The following is an 18,567-nucleotide window of genomic DNA, read 5'->3' on the forward strand; positions in this document are numbered from 1 at the left end:
ACATTAATGTTAGAAAATGACAATTAGTGTTGCATAATGACAAATAAAGTTACCTTCTGCCTATCAGTGATAAATGTGAAGTATGAATCTCTTTGAAGATCTAAGTCATGTCCCAAACAATTCAAGAACCAAACCCATGAATTTTTGGTTTCAGCTTCAACCAAGGCATAGGCCACAGGATTTATTCCATTGTTGGAGTCTAGGCCCACTGCTGTTAACACTTGTCCTGGGAAAGGACCTTTCATGAAGGTCCATCCAAACCCAATAGTGGCCTTCCACAAAGCTTAAAGCCTGCCTTCAAACCACCTAAACATATGTAGATCCTTCTATACTGTCTTGTTGGGCTACTAGGATTAGCTTCAGGCTCTACATCAATTGCCACTGTTGTTCCTGGGTTAGACCTCATGAGTTCTTCACTGTAGTCTCTCAGAATTGCATACTAAGCCCTGTAGTCCCCCTATATCTTATGTTTTGCAATCGCTTTTGCCTTGAACATCTTTTGCAAAGAAACTGAGATCTGATGCTTCCTTTGGAAAATATCTTGCAGGGCTTTTAGAGGAATAGAAGGATTTACTGCAACTGTAGGCTCTATCTCCTTTGCTAACCAAGTAACAGTACACTTTTCACAGATCTTGTTTGAAAGCACTTGTGTTCATTTATGTAAGTTTTCACTACCCAAGACCCTTCTCTGGTTGCATTGAAGAGATAAAGTATCCATGGACATGTGGTTGCATGTTTTTTGGATCTACTTTCTGACCTTGTGGTAGGTTTGTGCAATAAATCTTTACCCTTGGGACCCACACCCTGTGGACCACCTTTTTTGCATGAAGATTCCCCTTTATCACCACCACTTGTTGCAGATTTGAAATTTTTACCCTTAGTTGCAGCTATATTTCCCTTTTTACCTTTATCACCACAATATTGTTTAAACCCTTCACAAATCACCCTAAACCTAACTGGATCATTCCTTATAATCTTCAGTTGCCTTTTGCTAGACACATCCAACTTCTTAACTAGGGCCCTTATCTCCTTCCTTTCTGCAAAAACTTGACCAAGATAGAATGGGTCAGCCATAGGATCATTCCTTCTTTTTTGTTTCCTTCTCTCCCTTCTCAGTTGTATTTTAAGGGGTGGGTCATTTTCCTCATCAGTTAAGCTGTCAAAGTCATCTAAATGTGCATTCAGTCACATACCCTCTGAGTCACTTAAATGATTGTACTCTAAAGGCTCTTCCTCTATGTCATGATCCACATAACTACTAAAATTCTGCATATCAACCACTACATCAGCAATCCTATTATCTTCATCTACTATGTAATCTAAATCATCAGAATCATCTTCCTCTTCAACACTATCTGCAGGCTTCTCAACTAGGTCCTCCTCTTCATCTTCACTAGCCTCAACATCATTTTTGCCCTGCTTATAATCACTATCCTCGCTATCACTAGCCTTGCTGCCCTCACCATCATCTCCCTCATCATCAGCCTCACTACCCTCATCATCAACTTGGCTAAATTCCACATCATTCAATACCTGACTCTGATTTAATTCAACTTGCCTAAATTCCACATCTTTTTGATTAACCAGCACCTCAGTTTGACTACTTCCAGCATTTAATACCTGACTCTGATTTAATTCAACTTAGCTATCTTCAATAACATTTTGATTAACCAGCACCTCGGTTTGACTAGTCCCAACATCACCTACATTATACTCTAATGCTAGTCTCCTGGAAGCCCTTGACAATATTTATTGTGTATTCCTAACAGGGAGATCATCATCATCATCATTTACTTCATGAATCCTAACTTTACAATTAGGAGACATAAAATAAGTTTCAACTAAAGTTTGACCATGCTCAGTATATACTTCCATCAACTTATGATCTCCCACACAAGACAAAAAGCTGATCACATCAGAGTCATTTCCTAAAGCCCTCAATCCAAAGTTCAAATATTCCTCAAACACTTTGAAATGGTAAAAAATCAACTCTTTTTCTGAGTACCCTAGTTCTAACATCATATAACTTACTTCATGAACTGAAAACTCATCCTTGTCTACGAAGTCAACATAGTCTACCTGACCTTTTACGTAAATCATGTTAGGCAACTTTGTGAAAGATCCCCCATGATGAATCTTAAGAGAGAAAAATGTAGGATTAACTTAAAAAAACATAACAAAATGATCAGTGTTAGGGTTCAATAGATGAGCAGTGTCAGGGTTTACAAAACTCACCATACAGTGTCTGTACATCAACCACTTATCCCATAGGACGAATGAACCACATTGACATTTCACTTCAATCGTCGATGATCCTGAATGATTTCGTTTTGGGAGAATGTTTAGGGTTTGAGAGTGATTTCATTTTGGGAGATGAACGTAACGATTTGGGAGAGATGTCTGGGGAAATGGGTGATAAGATTATAATAAGTGTAGTTAGGGTTTTAAGTTGGGATTTTAAAGACAGGGTTGGGAAAAGACATAAATGCCCCTCAGGTGATTTGCACGTGACATGGGTTAACTGCATAAATGGATGAGGTTAAGGGTCGGGGAGCAAAATCATGAAAGCTTCAAATATCATGGAGTAAAATGACTATTTTGAAAAGTTTAGAGTAAAACTGTTAAAGTGAGCAAACCACACTGAGCAAAACAGAAGTTTACTCTAACGATTGATGTACATAGATAAAAATTAGTAACGGGCAAAAAAAATTTTCTTCCTATAACAGGTAAAATAAGAGCTACTTAACGACCCGACCCGATTACTAATCCGGATTGCCAGCTCAGTTTTGGCCTCCCCTTTGTGCCGTCAACTACCCAAATATCACATTCTTAACCCTTAACCGGAGTGCTTCATCGGCAATCGGCGATCGCATCATTTCACCGTCAAATTTCACACCACAACACCAAAATCACACACACGCTCATCGTGATCCACAATCACTCGTTCTTCATCTCCGATTCGATCAAATTCGTAGGGTTTTTTAATTTTTTCGGTATCGGTATCGAAATTAGGGCAAAATTACGTACTTCGAGAGATATTATGAAGATTTGAAGTGAGAGAAGGTGAAATGTTATTATCGTGATTGTGATTATTATCTGAAGATGTCAGATTTGAACTCGTGAGAGCTGAATTGATCGGAGAAACATGTGGTTCTCGTTTTGGAGACCTAGAGATCGATTCACGTTGGATGAACTCAGGTAACTGTTTGGTTTTGGTTTGGATTGAATTGGATTGGACGTTATTAGTTTAGTTAATTAGGGTTGGGAGATTTGTTTTAGGGCTATATTTGTAAGGGAAGATGAAAATATTATGATGATTTAGACTATTGTTGTATAGGATACTGATATTCTGATATTTATATGTTGATAGGGTAGCTAAAGGTTTGAATATATTATTACTGACAACAGTTACCATGATCAATTGATCAGCATTGCCAAAAATACTAAAATCGAAGTGAATACAGGGTATAAGTGTATAACATAACGAAGAAACTTGACAATTAGTTTAGTTTAGACTTTAGATTGGATTGGATGTTATTAGTTTAGTTTAGTTAATTAGGGTTAGGAGATTTGTTTTAGGGTGAAATTAGAATGATTGAGACGGTGTTTTTGTTTAATTTTGTAAGGAAAGATGAGAATATTATGATGATTTAGACTGTTGTTAGATTGCATATGATGTTTACTGGTTGATAGCTTTGAGTACATTATATATGACAACAATTAGGGTATCACCGTATCAGCATTGCCAAAAATACTAAAGCTACTGTGCAGCAAATGCATCCATACATATAGGATATAATATAAGGAGGAAACTTATCAAGATGATCTTAACTCAAATCATGATGATCATCCATGAAGCTCAATCAAGTTTGTTTGTTATGCCATCTGCAACTCATAAGTTAAAGCTTACAAGTTTTGAGAAATACTTAACAAGAGACTTATTATATTTGGATAGCAGAGATGTGTAGCTGAAACAGAAAGAAAATCCAAGCAGATGGCGAGTGTAAAAAGTAGTATAGTGGGGAGACCTGGAGAGAAGTACAAAATAGACGTATAAACCCTTGTTATTGGAGGGTTGGTATGCAAATAAAATATCTATTTGTGGAAATATATACACACACACACAAGATATCGCAAGCGTTTGAAGACTATTAGTTCAATTTTTTTAAATGATAAGGGTTGGTTCATAGTTTCTTACGAACATACTTGTGGTTATGATATTTATTTTAGGGCAAAAGTAGAACGCTTGCGATGATGTTTTTGTTCAAATTAGTTTGGGAAGACGAAAGTGTTATGATGATTTAGTGTTTAATGTTTAGTTGTTTACAGGTTGATAGGGTATCTAGATCTTTTACTACACTGAACCTGACAACCTTATCATGATCTGCATTGCCAAAAATAGTAAAATTGCAGTGCAGCAAATGCATCCATGGGGTATAAGTGTATAACGTAACGATGAAACTTGTCAAGATAATCTTAACGTAAACCATAATATTCATCCATAAAGCTCAATAACTTTTTTGTTACTCCATATGCAACAAACTCATAAATTGAAGCCTAGAAATGTTGAGGAATGCATAAGAAGAAACTAATCGGATCCGGATAGCATAGATGGGGAAACACTAGTTATTGGAGTGTTAGTATGCAAGTAAATATTTTTTTGGAAGTATATATACTGATATACACGACATCGCAAGCGTTTAAAGACTATTGTTTCATTTTTTTAAATGATAAGATGAGCCCTTTGATTAAAACCAAACCGAGCTGTATCAACTTAATTGACTTAAGCTGCATCTCAGTTGTAGTTATATTATATTTAATGGGTGCACCCTACAGGCTACAACCTGCATGTATACTTCTGCACCTGCAAAGGTATTAAACGTGGTGCTATTAGGACACTCGTAACTCAAGTATCCATGCTTCACAGTGCTTAACTCGAATTCGAAAATATGACACTGATAATTTATTTCAATTTGTAGCACCATAAGCCTTTTCTATTCTGTGGTAAGTACTTCAATATACTTGCGTATACTTGCACATAAGCTTATAATTTCCAAACAAACATGAACGATCAAATGATATAAAATACATGTAATATTCAGTAAGTTATGGTGAAAGTATGATTTTGTTTTGTTTACAGAACACCAAGCGTATCTATGGTTATATTAAACAATCTTAATTCTTGTACCCTGCAATTAATTTGCTTTCTCTGCAGAAATTTAGTCGACCAGCTGATGAAAATTCAAGTTGTTAATGACGTTAACAAGGTAAAAGATCTATACTGACATTATCCACAGTTTTTTTTTTGTATTTTATTTTTTTAATGCATAAATCGGCAATTTACATTACACTGATATGAGTGACTTTAAATTTGTTTTTGTTGCAATAGGCTTTTGTGATCGAGGCACTGAGATCAATTGCAGAGCTCATAACATATGGCGACCAACATGACTTAAACTTCTTTGAGTACGGTTCTTGAGATCTTTACTTTATTTGTACTTTTCACAATTCTGTTGTGCATGCCCGCGCGCACACGTTTTTGTGTTTGTGTGTGTGTTTATACATTAAAACAAGATATTTGTTTGATGATGTCTATTTAACAGGTTTTTTATGGAGAAACAGGTCATGGGGGAATTTGTACGTATACTAAAGATCAATAAGAGTGTGATTGTTTCAGTTCAATTGTTGCAAACAATGAGCATTATGATTCAGAACCTTAAAAGTGATCACTCAATATGTAAGATGATAAGTCTAATCATTCTCCAACATGAATATCACAGAATCTCACAAAAGTGTGTGCATAACTATATATATTAATATGTAGTGTAGTTTTTTTTCAAAGTCGTTTATTTGCTTCTATATTCTAACATTGATATCTTTCGATGAATTTGCAGATTATTTGTTCAGTAATGAACATATAAACTTCCTTATAACTTATCCTTTTGACTTCCGGAATGAAGAGCTTTTGTCATACTATATATCCTTCCTCAGGTTTGCTATATTTCAGCCCGTGCATTGGTTTATAAAATTTTATCTTTTCTGATTATCAAATGCTTCATCTGTTGACCTTTATCCTTTTTTTTCCTCTCTTTCTGACCAATTTAAATTTTCACCTTTGAAGAGCAATCAGTGGGAAGTTAAACAAGAATACCATATCCTTGCTTGTTAAGACTGAAAAGGTAAGTTTGTTTCTGTGTTTTTACCGTCTCTCTCTCTCTCTCTCTCTCCCTCTCTCCCCTTCATTATCTATATATAGACGATTGTGTATATTATATCTACATCTTGCTGTCTTTCTGTTTCAATAGATATTTTTCATCTCTTGTGTGTATCTAGGAGGAAATAGTTGCCTTTCCGCTTTATGTCGAAGCAATTCGTTTTGCTTTTCATGAAGAGGGCATGATTCGTACTGCAGTTCGTGCATTGACACTAAATATTTATCATGGTTAGTTACCTCTCTTTTTTGTTTTTAATATTATATTAGCTTCCCCTAATTACCCTTGGTAGTATCCTGCAGTGCAATTAATACTCGTGTTTGTTCTTTTGCAGTGGGAGACATATATGTTAATAAATATATCGCCACTACCCCTCATGACAATTACTTTTTGAACTTGGTTAAATTTTTTAGAGAGCACTGCATAAGCTTAAATGGATTGGTATCGCCTACCACAGAGTGTGTATCGTTTGTCTTTAATTTGTATTAGTTTAATTTTTTATTTATTTATGAGTCTTTATATAGCTGCTGAATCTCGTTCCTTCGCATAAAAATTGGGATTGATTTGTGCCCAACAGTTTATACAGGCCCTATCCTTTTCTCATCGTATTTATTTAAAAATTGAGTTTTTCATTTAAAAATTATACTTTTAAACTGTCCATTTTTACTCTCCATACTCTTACTATAAATTGTTTTTTGTTAAATCAATATATTGTAAGTTTTAAAGTTCATTGTTGACAGTGTAATTGCATCAAGAATGTTTTTTGAAGCGAACAATTATGCAAATTTAAGTTTACACCATGTGTAAAAGTAGTTTTAACTCGTAAGAAAGAGTATACATCCAAAAAAATAGATTCGTTTATCTGAGCATTATGTGGCGATGACACAGGAGCCAGGTGGGTCCAGAACCTAGCTCTAAAGTACTATCTGCAGTGGATGAAATCGAAGACAATCTATACTATCTTAGTGATGTTGTATCTGCTGGCATTCCAGATGTCGGGACATTAATTACCGACAGCATGCTCAAACTTCTCATATTTCCAATGCTTCTTCCTGCATTAAGAATCGAAGTTTCTGATGTATGAATTTGCTCTAATCATATGTTTCTTAATTTCATACTACTTCTGCCACTCTATCACAGTATTCTTTATTAAACATTGAATCTTATAATCTCAGGGGAAGAAGTTAAGTTCAGTCACTTCCCTTTATTTGCTGTGTTGCATATTGCGGATCCTTAAGATTAAAGATCTGGCGAATACTGTTGCAGCTGCTCTAATTTGTTCTGTCGAATCCTTTTTGCCAAATATTGAGGCTAAACGTCTCAATGGCTTCACGACAGATCATGATGAGGAGAGCCATGTAGATGATGAAAAGCCAAGTGAAAATCTGGATTCTAGTAGCATGAAAGTTTCTATTCCGAATTTATCTACTTCATCAAGCGCTCAACATAATTGCTGGCATTCTGCTTCAGTTTTAAGGTAATTAGTAATTACTATTACACATCACTTAATGACTCTTGCAGCAGCATCCTTCAGTTTTTTTTTTCTTTTTGAGAACTATTTGAATTAGCGGTGGCTAAGTGGGCAGCTTGTGTAAAGGGTCAAAAGAGGTTTGAGTTGAAACACATAATTTATGATACGAGTCGGGTCAGTTGACCCCAGACGCTTTTTCCGTCTTTTATTTTTCTTTTATAAATGATGAGCATGTCATATATCATTACATGCCTCATCTAATGTTTTTAACGAAGTGATTTTGGGGTTTATTTTTTAAAAAAAATTCACGATAATCGAAGATTATGATCTATGTGATCTGTTACTTTAATAGCATTGATTATCTTTTGATAATAACATAACCCAAATAAAAGTTCGGGTTTGGTATCGTTGGGAACCCTTAAATAACTAAATATTGAAATGTGGTTTCAGCTATTTGAGTGAGTACATATGATACGATTGTAGTTCAAAGATTGATGTAAGTTCTTCGAATATTTTCGACTAGAATCAGATTTGTTCACTACAATCAGTATTGGCGCTTCTTAAATTTGTAACAATGAAGCAGCGATGGAAAATTGGAAACTAGTAATCACTTATTTTCATTAAAACAATTGTATGATAACACTGTCATTTCAGTATTTTGGCTGTCGTTAGCATCATTTTTCTCTTGTTACGATTTTCCTGATTTGTATAATGTTGATGGAGATCACAAGACACTGATCTACTTTCTTATCCTTGTATAGGGATGCTTTGATTTCTTACATCACAAGTGGAGATGATATGCAAGTGGTTGGTTCTTTGAGTGTGTTGGCCACATTCTTGCAAACTAAAGGTTGTATGCTATTCATATTGTGACCTGCTGCTTGATTACATGTATTCTCATCATATCTTTATTTAACTGCAGAGCTTAATGAATCAATGCTAGATGCTCTTGGAATCCTTCCACAACGTAAACAACATAAGAAACTCTTGCTGGTTTGTCTTGCTGACTTTATACTTAGATTTTTCACATTCTTTTTTATTTTGTTTTGTTGGATAGATGATTGATTGATTACTTTGTATACTTTTACTACTTATGCTTTATAATTGAGGTGGGAAAATTGTCTGGTCGGTCGTGTTTGGTAACGGGTCAAAACGGGTATTTTTTGGTGAGGGCGGGGTTGTTTCTACATTCTACTTGAGACATCTATGTCCAACTTAATCAGTGTGTCCAATATGATCACAAAAATCACATTATTTTAATAATAATAGTAATCTGTTTTTTAAGATGAAACTGATGTAGGAGGTTTTTATGTATGTAATTTACACTTTAGGTGCAGTGTTGTAAGAATCACTAGGCGTTAGTCAGCTGGTCGGCACTGACTAGCGACTAATCGGATTGGGATTTTGTATGTAATTTTTTTAAGTAGACGTGTTTTAACACCTTCTTTGTCCCATATTTTTAAGTAGATAGGATTTATTGCCGGCATTTACAGGTTTTGGCCAGAATCTGGCCAGAATCACTAGACTTCTTTGTCCCATTGTTGACCACCTAGCGATTAATTGTCCGATTAGATGAAAATTACCCGGTGAACCTCCGACTAGCGATTAATCGGAGGGTAGGCGCGGTTTTTACAACCGTGTTTAGGTGACATGCAACCTGTTTGACCTTTTCTATACGTTTGGTCCGTTCTCTTCTAATATATATATATAGGGTAAGGTTCATGCGAGAACCATCTTTATTGCGAGAACTGCGAGAACCAATGTGAACACAACCTAAAATAGCTTAAAAAAAACCTAACCCCCCCCCCCCCCCAAACAAAGCTAAAATGCTAAAAACTAAACCCCCAAAAAACCTTAAAAAAATAAAAAAAACACACAGTTTTGTTTTTTTTATATTTTTTACATTAAAATCGCTTTTTTTTTGCTACTAAAAGTAGCGCTTTTTTTTTTGTGTGTTTTTTAGGTATTTTTGGTTGTGTTCGCATTGGTTCTCGCGGTTCTCGCAATAAAGGGTGGTTCCTAACGGATCCTTCTCCTATATATATACACACATATTTGTATTTTATCTGTTTTACCTGCTATAGTCAAAACATAATCACTCTATGTGTTCATAGGCTAAAATTGCCACCTATACTTGATGATGTATATGTTATGAAACTTTATTTTTCCACAATCTACACCCTTGTCTGACTCGAGTATATTTGTAAGTACATAATTACATTACCATAATAAAGGTTCAATGGTTCATGTAATCATGTCTTTGTTTCAATCTAGTTAGTAATCTCTAGACATGATGTAGTAAGATTTCTTTTTTTCTTTTTTCTTTTTTTTTTTTGATAATTTCAGACCCATTAAATTGATTCAGATCTTATTTACTTCATATTTGTTTCTTTTTTCTGGAACTGGGCATTTAAAACTTTAGATAAAAGGAGTATATAGACTTGTTCTTTTAGTTAAAACGTAATGGCTTGTATATCTTGTGATTGCAGAAAGCCTTGGTCGGTGAGGACACCGGTGAAGAACAACTTTTTGCTTCAGAAAACTGCATATCGAAGGATGGGAGTGATGGTGAACTCAATATTTACCTACAAAGATTAAAGGTATGATGCATAGTGCCCCTCGTTAACCCTCACTGTGATAGGTGCTATTAATTAAAATTTAATTTAATTATAAGAAATGAAAGGTGTACAAACATTTGTAAGTTTAAATCTTACACTATTATCACTTACTACATAGATTGATCTTATATACTAAGAGTGACATCTTTTGCAACCTGGGATCCTTTTGACACCTTCTATGCTGTTCACAGGACCAATATGAAGTTTCGTGTTCATACGAAGTTGGAGAAAGCCCACATGTACATAGACGTCTAGTATTTTTCTTTTCCCTACTCTTTGTATATTTTGTTAGCATGCTCTCAACTGTTTGCAAGTTTTCTTGTCTTCTCAAATCCTTGCCTGATTTAGCATAATGTTTAAGGTATTCATAGTAATCGAATTCCCATTTGACCTATTGGATGTGAAACATGGTTCAAATCGACCCATTTTTATCTAAATTGGTGAAAATTGCCACCTTTAGCTCGTATCATATCAATGAAATTGGACCCATATATCTGAATTGTTGAAGGAAATGATTCAAGAGGTTATATGCACTTAAAATAGACTCTGGGTGTCTATCAACCCGTTTAAAACATTCCATTTTAGCCTTGTTTTGACCCGTTTAGTTTTGAACACAACCCCAAAGGGTACTTTATAAGCAGATGTGCTGAAATTACCATCTCTGCTAAAATTTATTCTGATATCTTGCATATTCTTGGTTTAAGGTACTTGATGCGTTGATCGGGCTTTTTTGCCGAACAAGCATATCAGCAGATGCTTTATGGGATGGAGGCTGGCTTTTAAGGCAATTGCTTCCGTATAGTGAGACTGAGTTTAACACTCACCATCTTCAATCCCTCAAGGTAATTCCAATATTTTGTGTCATGAAATATGTTTATAATATCCGTTAAATTGTAATTTGATTTAGATCATAGTTATCAATAGCGTCTATGGCGGCCGCTATAGCGAATAGCGTGGCGGTCATATGCCGCCACAAGGTACACAACGACCACATATCGACGATATAGCGACTTCCGACCTGAATTCCGGCGACGGTGTTGCTTTCAGCCGGAAACTAGGAAGAAGGGGGAAGAAGAAGACAACAGCTGCGTAGACGTGTGTTTTAGGCTTTTAGGGTTTAAATAAGTTCAGGTTTTTAAACATTTAACCCCTATCTTTCATTAGGTTACATTCAGTCCCTAAAACTTATAACTTTTTAGTTAAAAAGTGTAAAGGTAGTTTGTGTATTTAAACATTTAACCCTTCTATCTTCAGTAGTTTACATTTGGTCCTTAAACTTTCTAATTATACATGAAAAGTATAAAATTAACATTATAAATACATATATAAATTATGGATAGCTATTTTTTATTTTTTAAATTATCTACTACCTTATCGCTAAACACGAAATAGCGGGCGCTATTTCATCGCTATCGCTGCGTAGCATATAGGTTGTCTATCGCTATTCGCTATCGATAACTATGATTTAGATCGAGAAATAGTATACGTACAAGTCAATAAAAGAGAACATATAGTTGTCTCAAGTGACTTTAAATTCTTGCTTACAGGATTCCTTTACTAAGCGCTGCAACCAACTTGTTGAAGAACAAAGAGGATCTTGGCCCGATCTACTCATACAAGTGCTATGTGATGAGTGGAGAAAATGCAAAAGAGGTACCTGATGTCTGTGACAAGTATATTAATTTCTATTTATGTTTTTAATTCGTATCTCATAAATTCATTTTTGTTTTTATTTGTAGCAATTGAGGCTTCGTCCCCTCGAAAGGAACCCAAGTCCATACTCTTCCCAAAAAAGAAATCTTCTTCGAGTGGTATGACTTCTAATATACTCGATCATTTAAATCAGTGGTGGCAATTTCAAAGCAGCTGCTTATAAAATGGGTCGATTCGGGTTTTGTTTTTAATTTTATCCCAAAAGGGTCACATTGAATAATATAGCCTACAGTGGAACTTGTTGAAGCTTTCCCAAAATCTATATTATATGCATATAACATTCTAAATTGTTCTGTATTAATGCCCTTAGTTATTAATTATTAATATTTAAAAAAAGTGAGAAAAATGTGTTTGCAGCCCAACCCATTCCATTTTGACTCGTGCTAAAATAACCTATTACCTTACCTGCCCATCTTTTCACCTGTAATCTAGAATATTGTTTTCTGTATGGATTTGAAGTACTAAAATGATTTTCTACATGGATCTCTGATAGATGTTATACCTGTCGAATCATCTTTTGCTGCTGGTGAAACAATGTACGAGCGTGTTAAGGTTTTCCCCAAATCCAATCCTTATTGCATGTCTATATATATATACACACACACACACACACACAATATTCCTTAACATGCGATGGTACGATATTGAATTACGCATGTTATAAAACTCAAAACCCTAATCACGCATGAGCAAAAAACCATAATCACGCATGAGGAAAATCCATAACCACGCATGGTTTTGTTTTTTGTTCATGCGTGATTCATGGTTTTGGTCATCGTGATTATGGTTTTGTTCATGCATGATTAGGGTTTTGAGTTTTATAACATGCGTATATTTCATATCGTACCATTGCACGTTAAGGAATATTGTACGTTAACCTTCCCCGGGGAGGGATCATGAGAACTCATTTTAATGAAAAAACTCCCACAAAAACACACTGCGGACTGCATTGCGGTCTCCAAGGCAAAAAGCGGTGTATTACACATGTGTAATAGTACACTCTTTTCAAATTTTTTTTTTTTTTCCGTATAATGCATATATGCACTATATTAAAAAAAATAGAAATTTAGAAAAAAAAAACAAAAGATACCCCATGTATTACACAAGTGTATTACAATAGATACCCCATGCGGACCGCAAGCAAATTCCCATGCGATCCGCAGCGTGTTTTTTAGTTTTCTCATTTATAAAGACTTTTTTCATGATCATATTCCTATATATATTCTAGTGAATGAAAACGTGAAATTTTGGTTTATATTTTTAAAATTAGGTGTTCGTGCTTCTTCATCAGCTCCAAATTTTCTCATCCGGTAGACCGTTACCAGATCAGCCTCCTATTCTGCCCCCAGCTGACTTCCCTGAAGTTTCGCGAGCAAAATCTGCTGGACTGAATATTATTGGTCCAAAATTGAGCACTGAATTACATCTTGGTTAGTCTTTGCTTATCTAGTTATTAAAGGTTGCATACTTGATCCGTTTACATATAATCAATTGATATGGGATATTATATATATAAACTGGGTCAAATAGGTATATATTATGAACTTATCTAAAATGGGAACGGGTCAAATTGGTTGAAAGTGTATTCAAATTTCAAATGCATATGACCTCTTAAATCGCATTATTAAAAACCAGTTATTTATGATGATATTAAAAATTAAGACAATTGTTTGTCGGCTAAGCCAACCTGTTTTGATTAGTACTAAAAGATTGCATGTTCAGACGTGAACCCATGTTGACCTGTAACCCAACCTGCTTCACCCCTTGTGTGTGCCATCAAGTTAAACATTCTGATTGCTTGTTAAGTATCTAAATTGTCGATTAAGAAAGACAAATTAGAGGAACCTATTGCACAATCAATATCATCAATCTGTTTGTAATGGTGAAAATGGGCAATCCGAGGGCCTAATCTGTTTGATTCTTTGTTTAAGGCATTATATATTGCCATGGTTGCAAAAGTCGCTAGGCGCTCCCTAGTCGGTCGACTGGGGAGTTGAGAGTACTCGGCCTATGCGGAGAGTACTCTTGGGAGTAATCGGAAATGTTAAATTATAAAAAAAATTAGTTTTCAGGAAGTTATATATATGTCAATTGTCAAAATTTTGTAAATTTACTAATATTTATAACAAAATACGCAAATATCAATATAAATAAAAAAAATACATGTTCAAATAGTAATGTATTTAAAAAATTGATATTCATTCTTTAATATAATAGACATAGGAATTATGTTTTATTTTTTTAAAGTCAAACTCGGCACGAGTTGACCTACTAGATCCGATTTTGTCCGAGGTTGACCACGTTTAAAACGTCGCCTCGGCGGCCTACCTTGTATCGATTACTCGGGGAGTACTCGACCTCGGAGACCTTGTTTTACAATATTGCAGAGGTGGCAAAACGGGGTCGGGCCAACAACATGTAATTGTAATTGCGGGTCAAAACGGGCTAGGTTTGGCCGAACCACTAATAACCTTTTTTTGTTCTTTTTATTTGCATCGTGTTAATTAATGTTTTATTTATGAGTTCCCATGGACGAGTATTAATATTTGTTAAAATTATATTAGGATTTACTAGTCATGGGCGTTGTGCAGTTTTGTCTGTTATGATCTGACATTCTGACCCGTCGCGAATCAAATACAACCAAAACTGACCCGTTTTCATACAAAGGGGACAAATGTATGTGTATTTCTTAATGTTGAACTTTTTGTTTCTAATTTCAGATGACGCAGTGCCATGTAGAATTGCTTTCGAGAGGGGAAAGGAACGTCACTTTAGCTTTTTGGCAGTTTCGATCGGAATTTCCGGATGGATACTCCTTGCAGAGGAATGGCCTCAGAAACCTAATTATGGAACTGTTCGAGTCGTTGCACCTTTGGCTGGATGTAATGTAAGTGTAAATAATGTTTAGTTACTATTTTTTAGTTTATTGTTTAAATCATTCATTGTCGTTGCCAGCTGTCGATAGCGATCTTTTAGGGGATTAAAGGTAGCTAGTGGGTTACCACCCGCGCTCTGCAGCGGGTTCGAAACGTAGATAAAAATAAGCAAACATGTCATTATTAAAGTTGAGGGCTAAAGTTGTTACAGTTAAGAGGCTAAACATGTCATTATTAAAGTTGAGGGGCTATAGTTAAGAGGCTAAACATGTCATTATTAAAGTTGAGGGGCTAAAGTTATTGGAATATTGGATTTTAATAATCCCAATTGTTTGCCGTTGGCCGCCAACAGTCCCAACTTCAAAAAATAACCACTGGCAGTCTCAACTATTAACATATTGGCCTCCAATGAACCCCGACTAACAGAACCCTAACGCTGTTAGTCTCCGGTCGCCGGAAAAACGTCTTTCGCCGGAAAACTCATTTTTGGCTGGAACTCAACAATTTCGTCCCAAACCTCTTTCTAACCTTATTACGGACCTTTAGGAACCTTTTTCTAGTAAAAGCCCTAATTATTGAAGTCGTCGGAAAACTCCTTTTTCCCCGGAAAACTTCTTTTTTGTCGGAAAACTCAACTTTTTGGCCGGAAAACTCAACATTTTCATCTCAAACCTCTTTGTAACCTTAAATCGGACCTTTAGAAACTTTTTTCTGGCCAAAAACACTTTCCCGGCGACCGAAGGCTAACGGCGTTAGGGTTCTGTTAGTCAGGGTCCATTGATGGCCAATATGTCAATAGTTGGGAATAGTTGGGACTGCTAGTGGTTATTTTTGAAGTTGGGACTGTTGGCGGCCAATGGCGAATAGTTGGGATTATTAGAATCCAATATTCCAAAGTTATTTATTATTAAAGTTGAGGGACTAAAGTTGTTTTAGTTAAGAGGCTAAACATGTCATTGTAAGTTGAGGGGCTAAAGTTATTTATTATTGAAGTTGAGGGTCTAAAGTTTGATGTTGACAAAATAACATATTTATAGTATATATGTAATTAGGAATGGGATCAAGAGAAAACGATTTGAAGTGTGAAAACCGTGAGAACGATTTTCAGCCATAAGATCTTTGTGATTTGTGGCTAAGATGATGCAGTGGCATTTTTATTAATAATGGTAACCTTAGAACTACCAGGAGGGGTAAAATTGGAAGATCCAAACAAGGGTGCACATGCTAATCACATGCCATTTTCCCCAATCATATTTAAACGCCAATAACTTTTTTATACGTGATTATTTTTCTAAAAAAATTACACATAAAACTCGGCGTTTTTTATCTTTCCAACGAGTATACTATTGATATACTTTTCGAAAAAAATGAACCAAGTTTTTTTATGGCGTTTTTCTGAACCGGGTGTTTTATGGCGTTTTTCTGAACCGGGTGTTTTATGGCGTTTTTAACTAGGTATTTTCATAGTTGTTAATAGCGACCATAGCGGTCGCTATAGCGCGATTTATAGCGACGTACTGTCGCTATTTGGTTCATAGCGACGACTATCGAATGTAGCGACAGTTATTATTATTTTTTTTATTTTTTTTATTTTTTTAATGTTATAAAGGGTTATAGCTATAAAATAGCTAGATTTATAGGTTTTTGTTAAGTATACATGCAAAATAGCATATATACAAGGGTATTTTGATGTAATATACATATAAAAATTTTCAAAATTCTTTTTCTAGTGTAATCGCTATTTATAAAATAGCCGTCGCTATTCGCTACTTAGCCTAGCCATGCCTTGTCGCTATTTGTCGCTATTCGCTATCGACAACTATGGGTATTTTCATGGCGTTTTTCTGAACTGGGTGTTTTTATGGTGTTTTTAACTAGGTATTGTCATGGCGTTTTTCTTAACCGGGTGTTTTATGGCGTTTTTTAACTAGGTATTTCCATGGCCTTTTTCTGAACTGTGTTTTTATGGCGTTTTCAATTAAGTTTTTCATGTTCTTTTTCTGAACCGGGTGTTTTATAGTGTTTTCAACTGGGTATTTTCATGGTGTTTTTCTGAATTGAGTGTTTTTGTGACGTTTTTATTTGAACACCCAGTTCATGTCATTTTTTAAATTTCAAAAGTATAGCAATAGTATACTCATTGGAAAGATAATAAAACACTCGATTTTATGGTGTAATTTTTTTAAAGAATAGTCACGTATAGAAAAGTTACAAGAGTTTAAAAAAGATGGAGGAATATGCATGTGAAAAGTTACAAAGAGTTTAAAAAAGATGGTGGAATATGCATGTGACTTGCATGTGCATGATCTTTGGCATGTGAGTGGCATATGCATGAGTTTTTTTTGACAATATTACCCTTAGTGTAAGTTAGCATCAACGCCACATGTCAACACCAAAATCGTTCTCAACGCTTTCACACTTTTAGGCGTTTTCTCTAGATCCTGCCCCTATGTAATTAACTGATATTTTTGCATTTTTATTACAGCCAAAAATAGACGAAAGACATGCAAGATGGTTACACCTACGAATTCGTCCATCTACTTTGCCCCTAACCGAAACAGCCAAAAACGCCCCCAGCCTTAAACTGAAATCGAAATCATTGGTCGACGGAAGATGGACCCTTGCGTTTAAAGATGAAGCCTCCTGCAAATCGGCTTTGACAATGATTCAGGAAGAAATTGACTTGCAAAGCAAGGAAGTAGAGAGAAGGCTTAAACCTTTATTATCCACAGAAAGTTGATACTCGGGTCAAACAGTCAACATGACCCGTAAGCCTTTTGATCAATACAAATAATGTCGTGCGTGTGTGCATTCTAACATCCAGCCACCTGTATGTAAATGTTCATAAGACAACCTTGGCGAAGATACATAGGGAATATATAAATATAGATGACATCATGTTATTGTACTGTATTTTTGCCTATTTAGGTCGGTTTTGGTTCTCATGTTTGTTGAATACCCATAGGCGTATATGATTGTTGTTGCTTGTGCAAGAACAATGTAAATTGTAATTGCATCCTGGTTTACAGTGCAATATGCTTAGTAGCTCCAGTGTGCTTGTGTTCAAGATCAAGTATCTGATAGCTTGTGAATTGGCGTTTTTATCTTTCTCGACATGCTCGTGTCAAACCGCCGCAGACCCATGTCACACCGTCTCAGACCTATCAGGTGAGTTAATTTAAGCTCATAACGAGGCATGTTCATTTGTTGGTCTAATCAAAACTGATCCAGTAATTTTTACTTGAGACCGTGTTCAACCAAGTGTTAACCTGATAGGGTTAAACATGATTACTTTTAAAAATTTTCATCTTGGCTACATGTATGATTTTTAAAATTTTAGTTAAGAAAACTTTTCACCACATTAAGACCAACTTTATACGAAATTATTTTTACTGAACTTAAATCTTCTAGTTTTTTTTTGGAGAATCATGCATGAGCTGTGACACTAATCAACTCTTACAAATGCGACTGATGTGATGTCTATTCGAGCATATGCATACATTTTCACACACTAAACGTCCGCCTGTTTACAAGTAATCAGCCGGGCTAAACACCCGTTTGGATGCCTCGCTAGGTGTAGACGCATGGCATTGTCAAAACCTAAATGCCAGTTTAACTTTAACAGGGGAAACAACTGATGTGACATGAGAGGGTGTACATGCATCAGGCACCTCACC

At 35.4% G+C, this 18,567-nt stretch overlaps 1 protein-coding gene across 2 annotated transcripts; it reads left to right on the top strand.

Moving 5' to 3' along the window:
* The first annotated feature begins 2,774 nt into the window (after positions 1–2,774).
* On the top strand, positions 2,775–17,957 carry LOC110928862 (protein TRANSPARENT TESTA 9). 2 transcript variants are annotated; one of them, XM_022171909.2, is made up of 21 exons: positions 2,775–3,198; positions 5,216–5,267; positions 5,390–5,466; positions 5,604–5,737; positions 5,895–5,991; positions 6,122–6,179; positions 6,334–6,442; positions 6,547–6,670; positions 7,101–7,290; positions 7,388–7,689; positions 8,445–8,533; positions 8,606–8,676; positions 10,173–10,283; positions 10,493–10,555; positions 11,006–11,143; positions 11,849–11,954; positions 12,041–12,112; positions 12,508–12,566; positions 13,285–13,444; positions 14,735–14,901; positions 17,376–17,957. In XM_022171909.2, exons 1-21 carry the CDS (start codon positions 3,146–3,148, stop codon positions 17,628–17,630), a joined length of 2,487 nt encoding a protein of 828 aa, XP_022027601.1. In that variant the 5' UTR covers positions 2,775–3,145; the 3' UTR covers positions 17,631–17,957. The 2 variants fall into 2 exon arrangements, with proteins under 2 accessions (XP_022027601.1, XP_035844216.1); XM_035988323.1 differs by having other exon boundaries at positions 10,493–10,540.
* Positions 17,958–18,567: the final 610 nt, after the last annotated feature.

This window comes from Helianthus annuus, chromosome 3 (assembly GCF_002127325.2).
Source record: "Helianthus annuus cultivar XRQ/B chromosome 3, HanXRQr2.0-SUNRISE, whole genome shotgun sequence".
Classification (NCBI taxonomy): Eukaryota; Viridiplantae; Streptophyta; class Magnoliopsida; order Asterales; family Asteraceae; genus Helianthus; species Helianthus annuus.

Excerpts from the sequence above, each read along its gene's own strand:
- LOC110928862 (XM_022171909.2), top strand. The coding sequence starts at position 3,146 with ATGTGGTTCTCGTTTTGGAGACCTAGAGATCGATTCACGTTGGATGAA. Across the intron at positions 5,467-5,603 it reads CATGACTTAAACTTCTTTGA|GTTTTTTATGGAGAAACAGG; the intron begins GTACGGTTCTTG and ends TCTATTTAACAG. Across the intron at positions 5,738-5,894 it reads TAAAAGTGATCACTCAATAT|ATTATTTGTTCAGTAATGAA; the intron begins GTAAGATGATAA and ends ATGAATTTGCAG.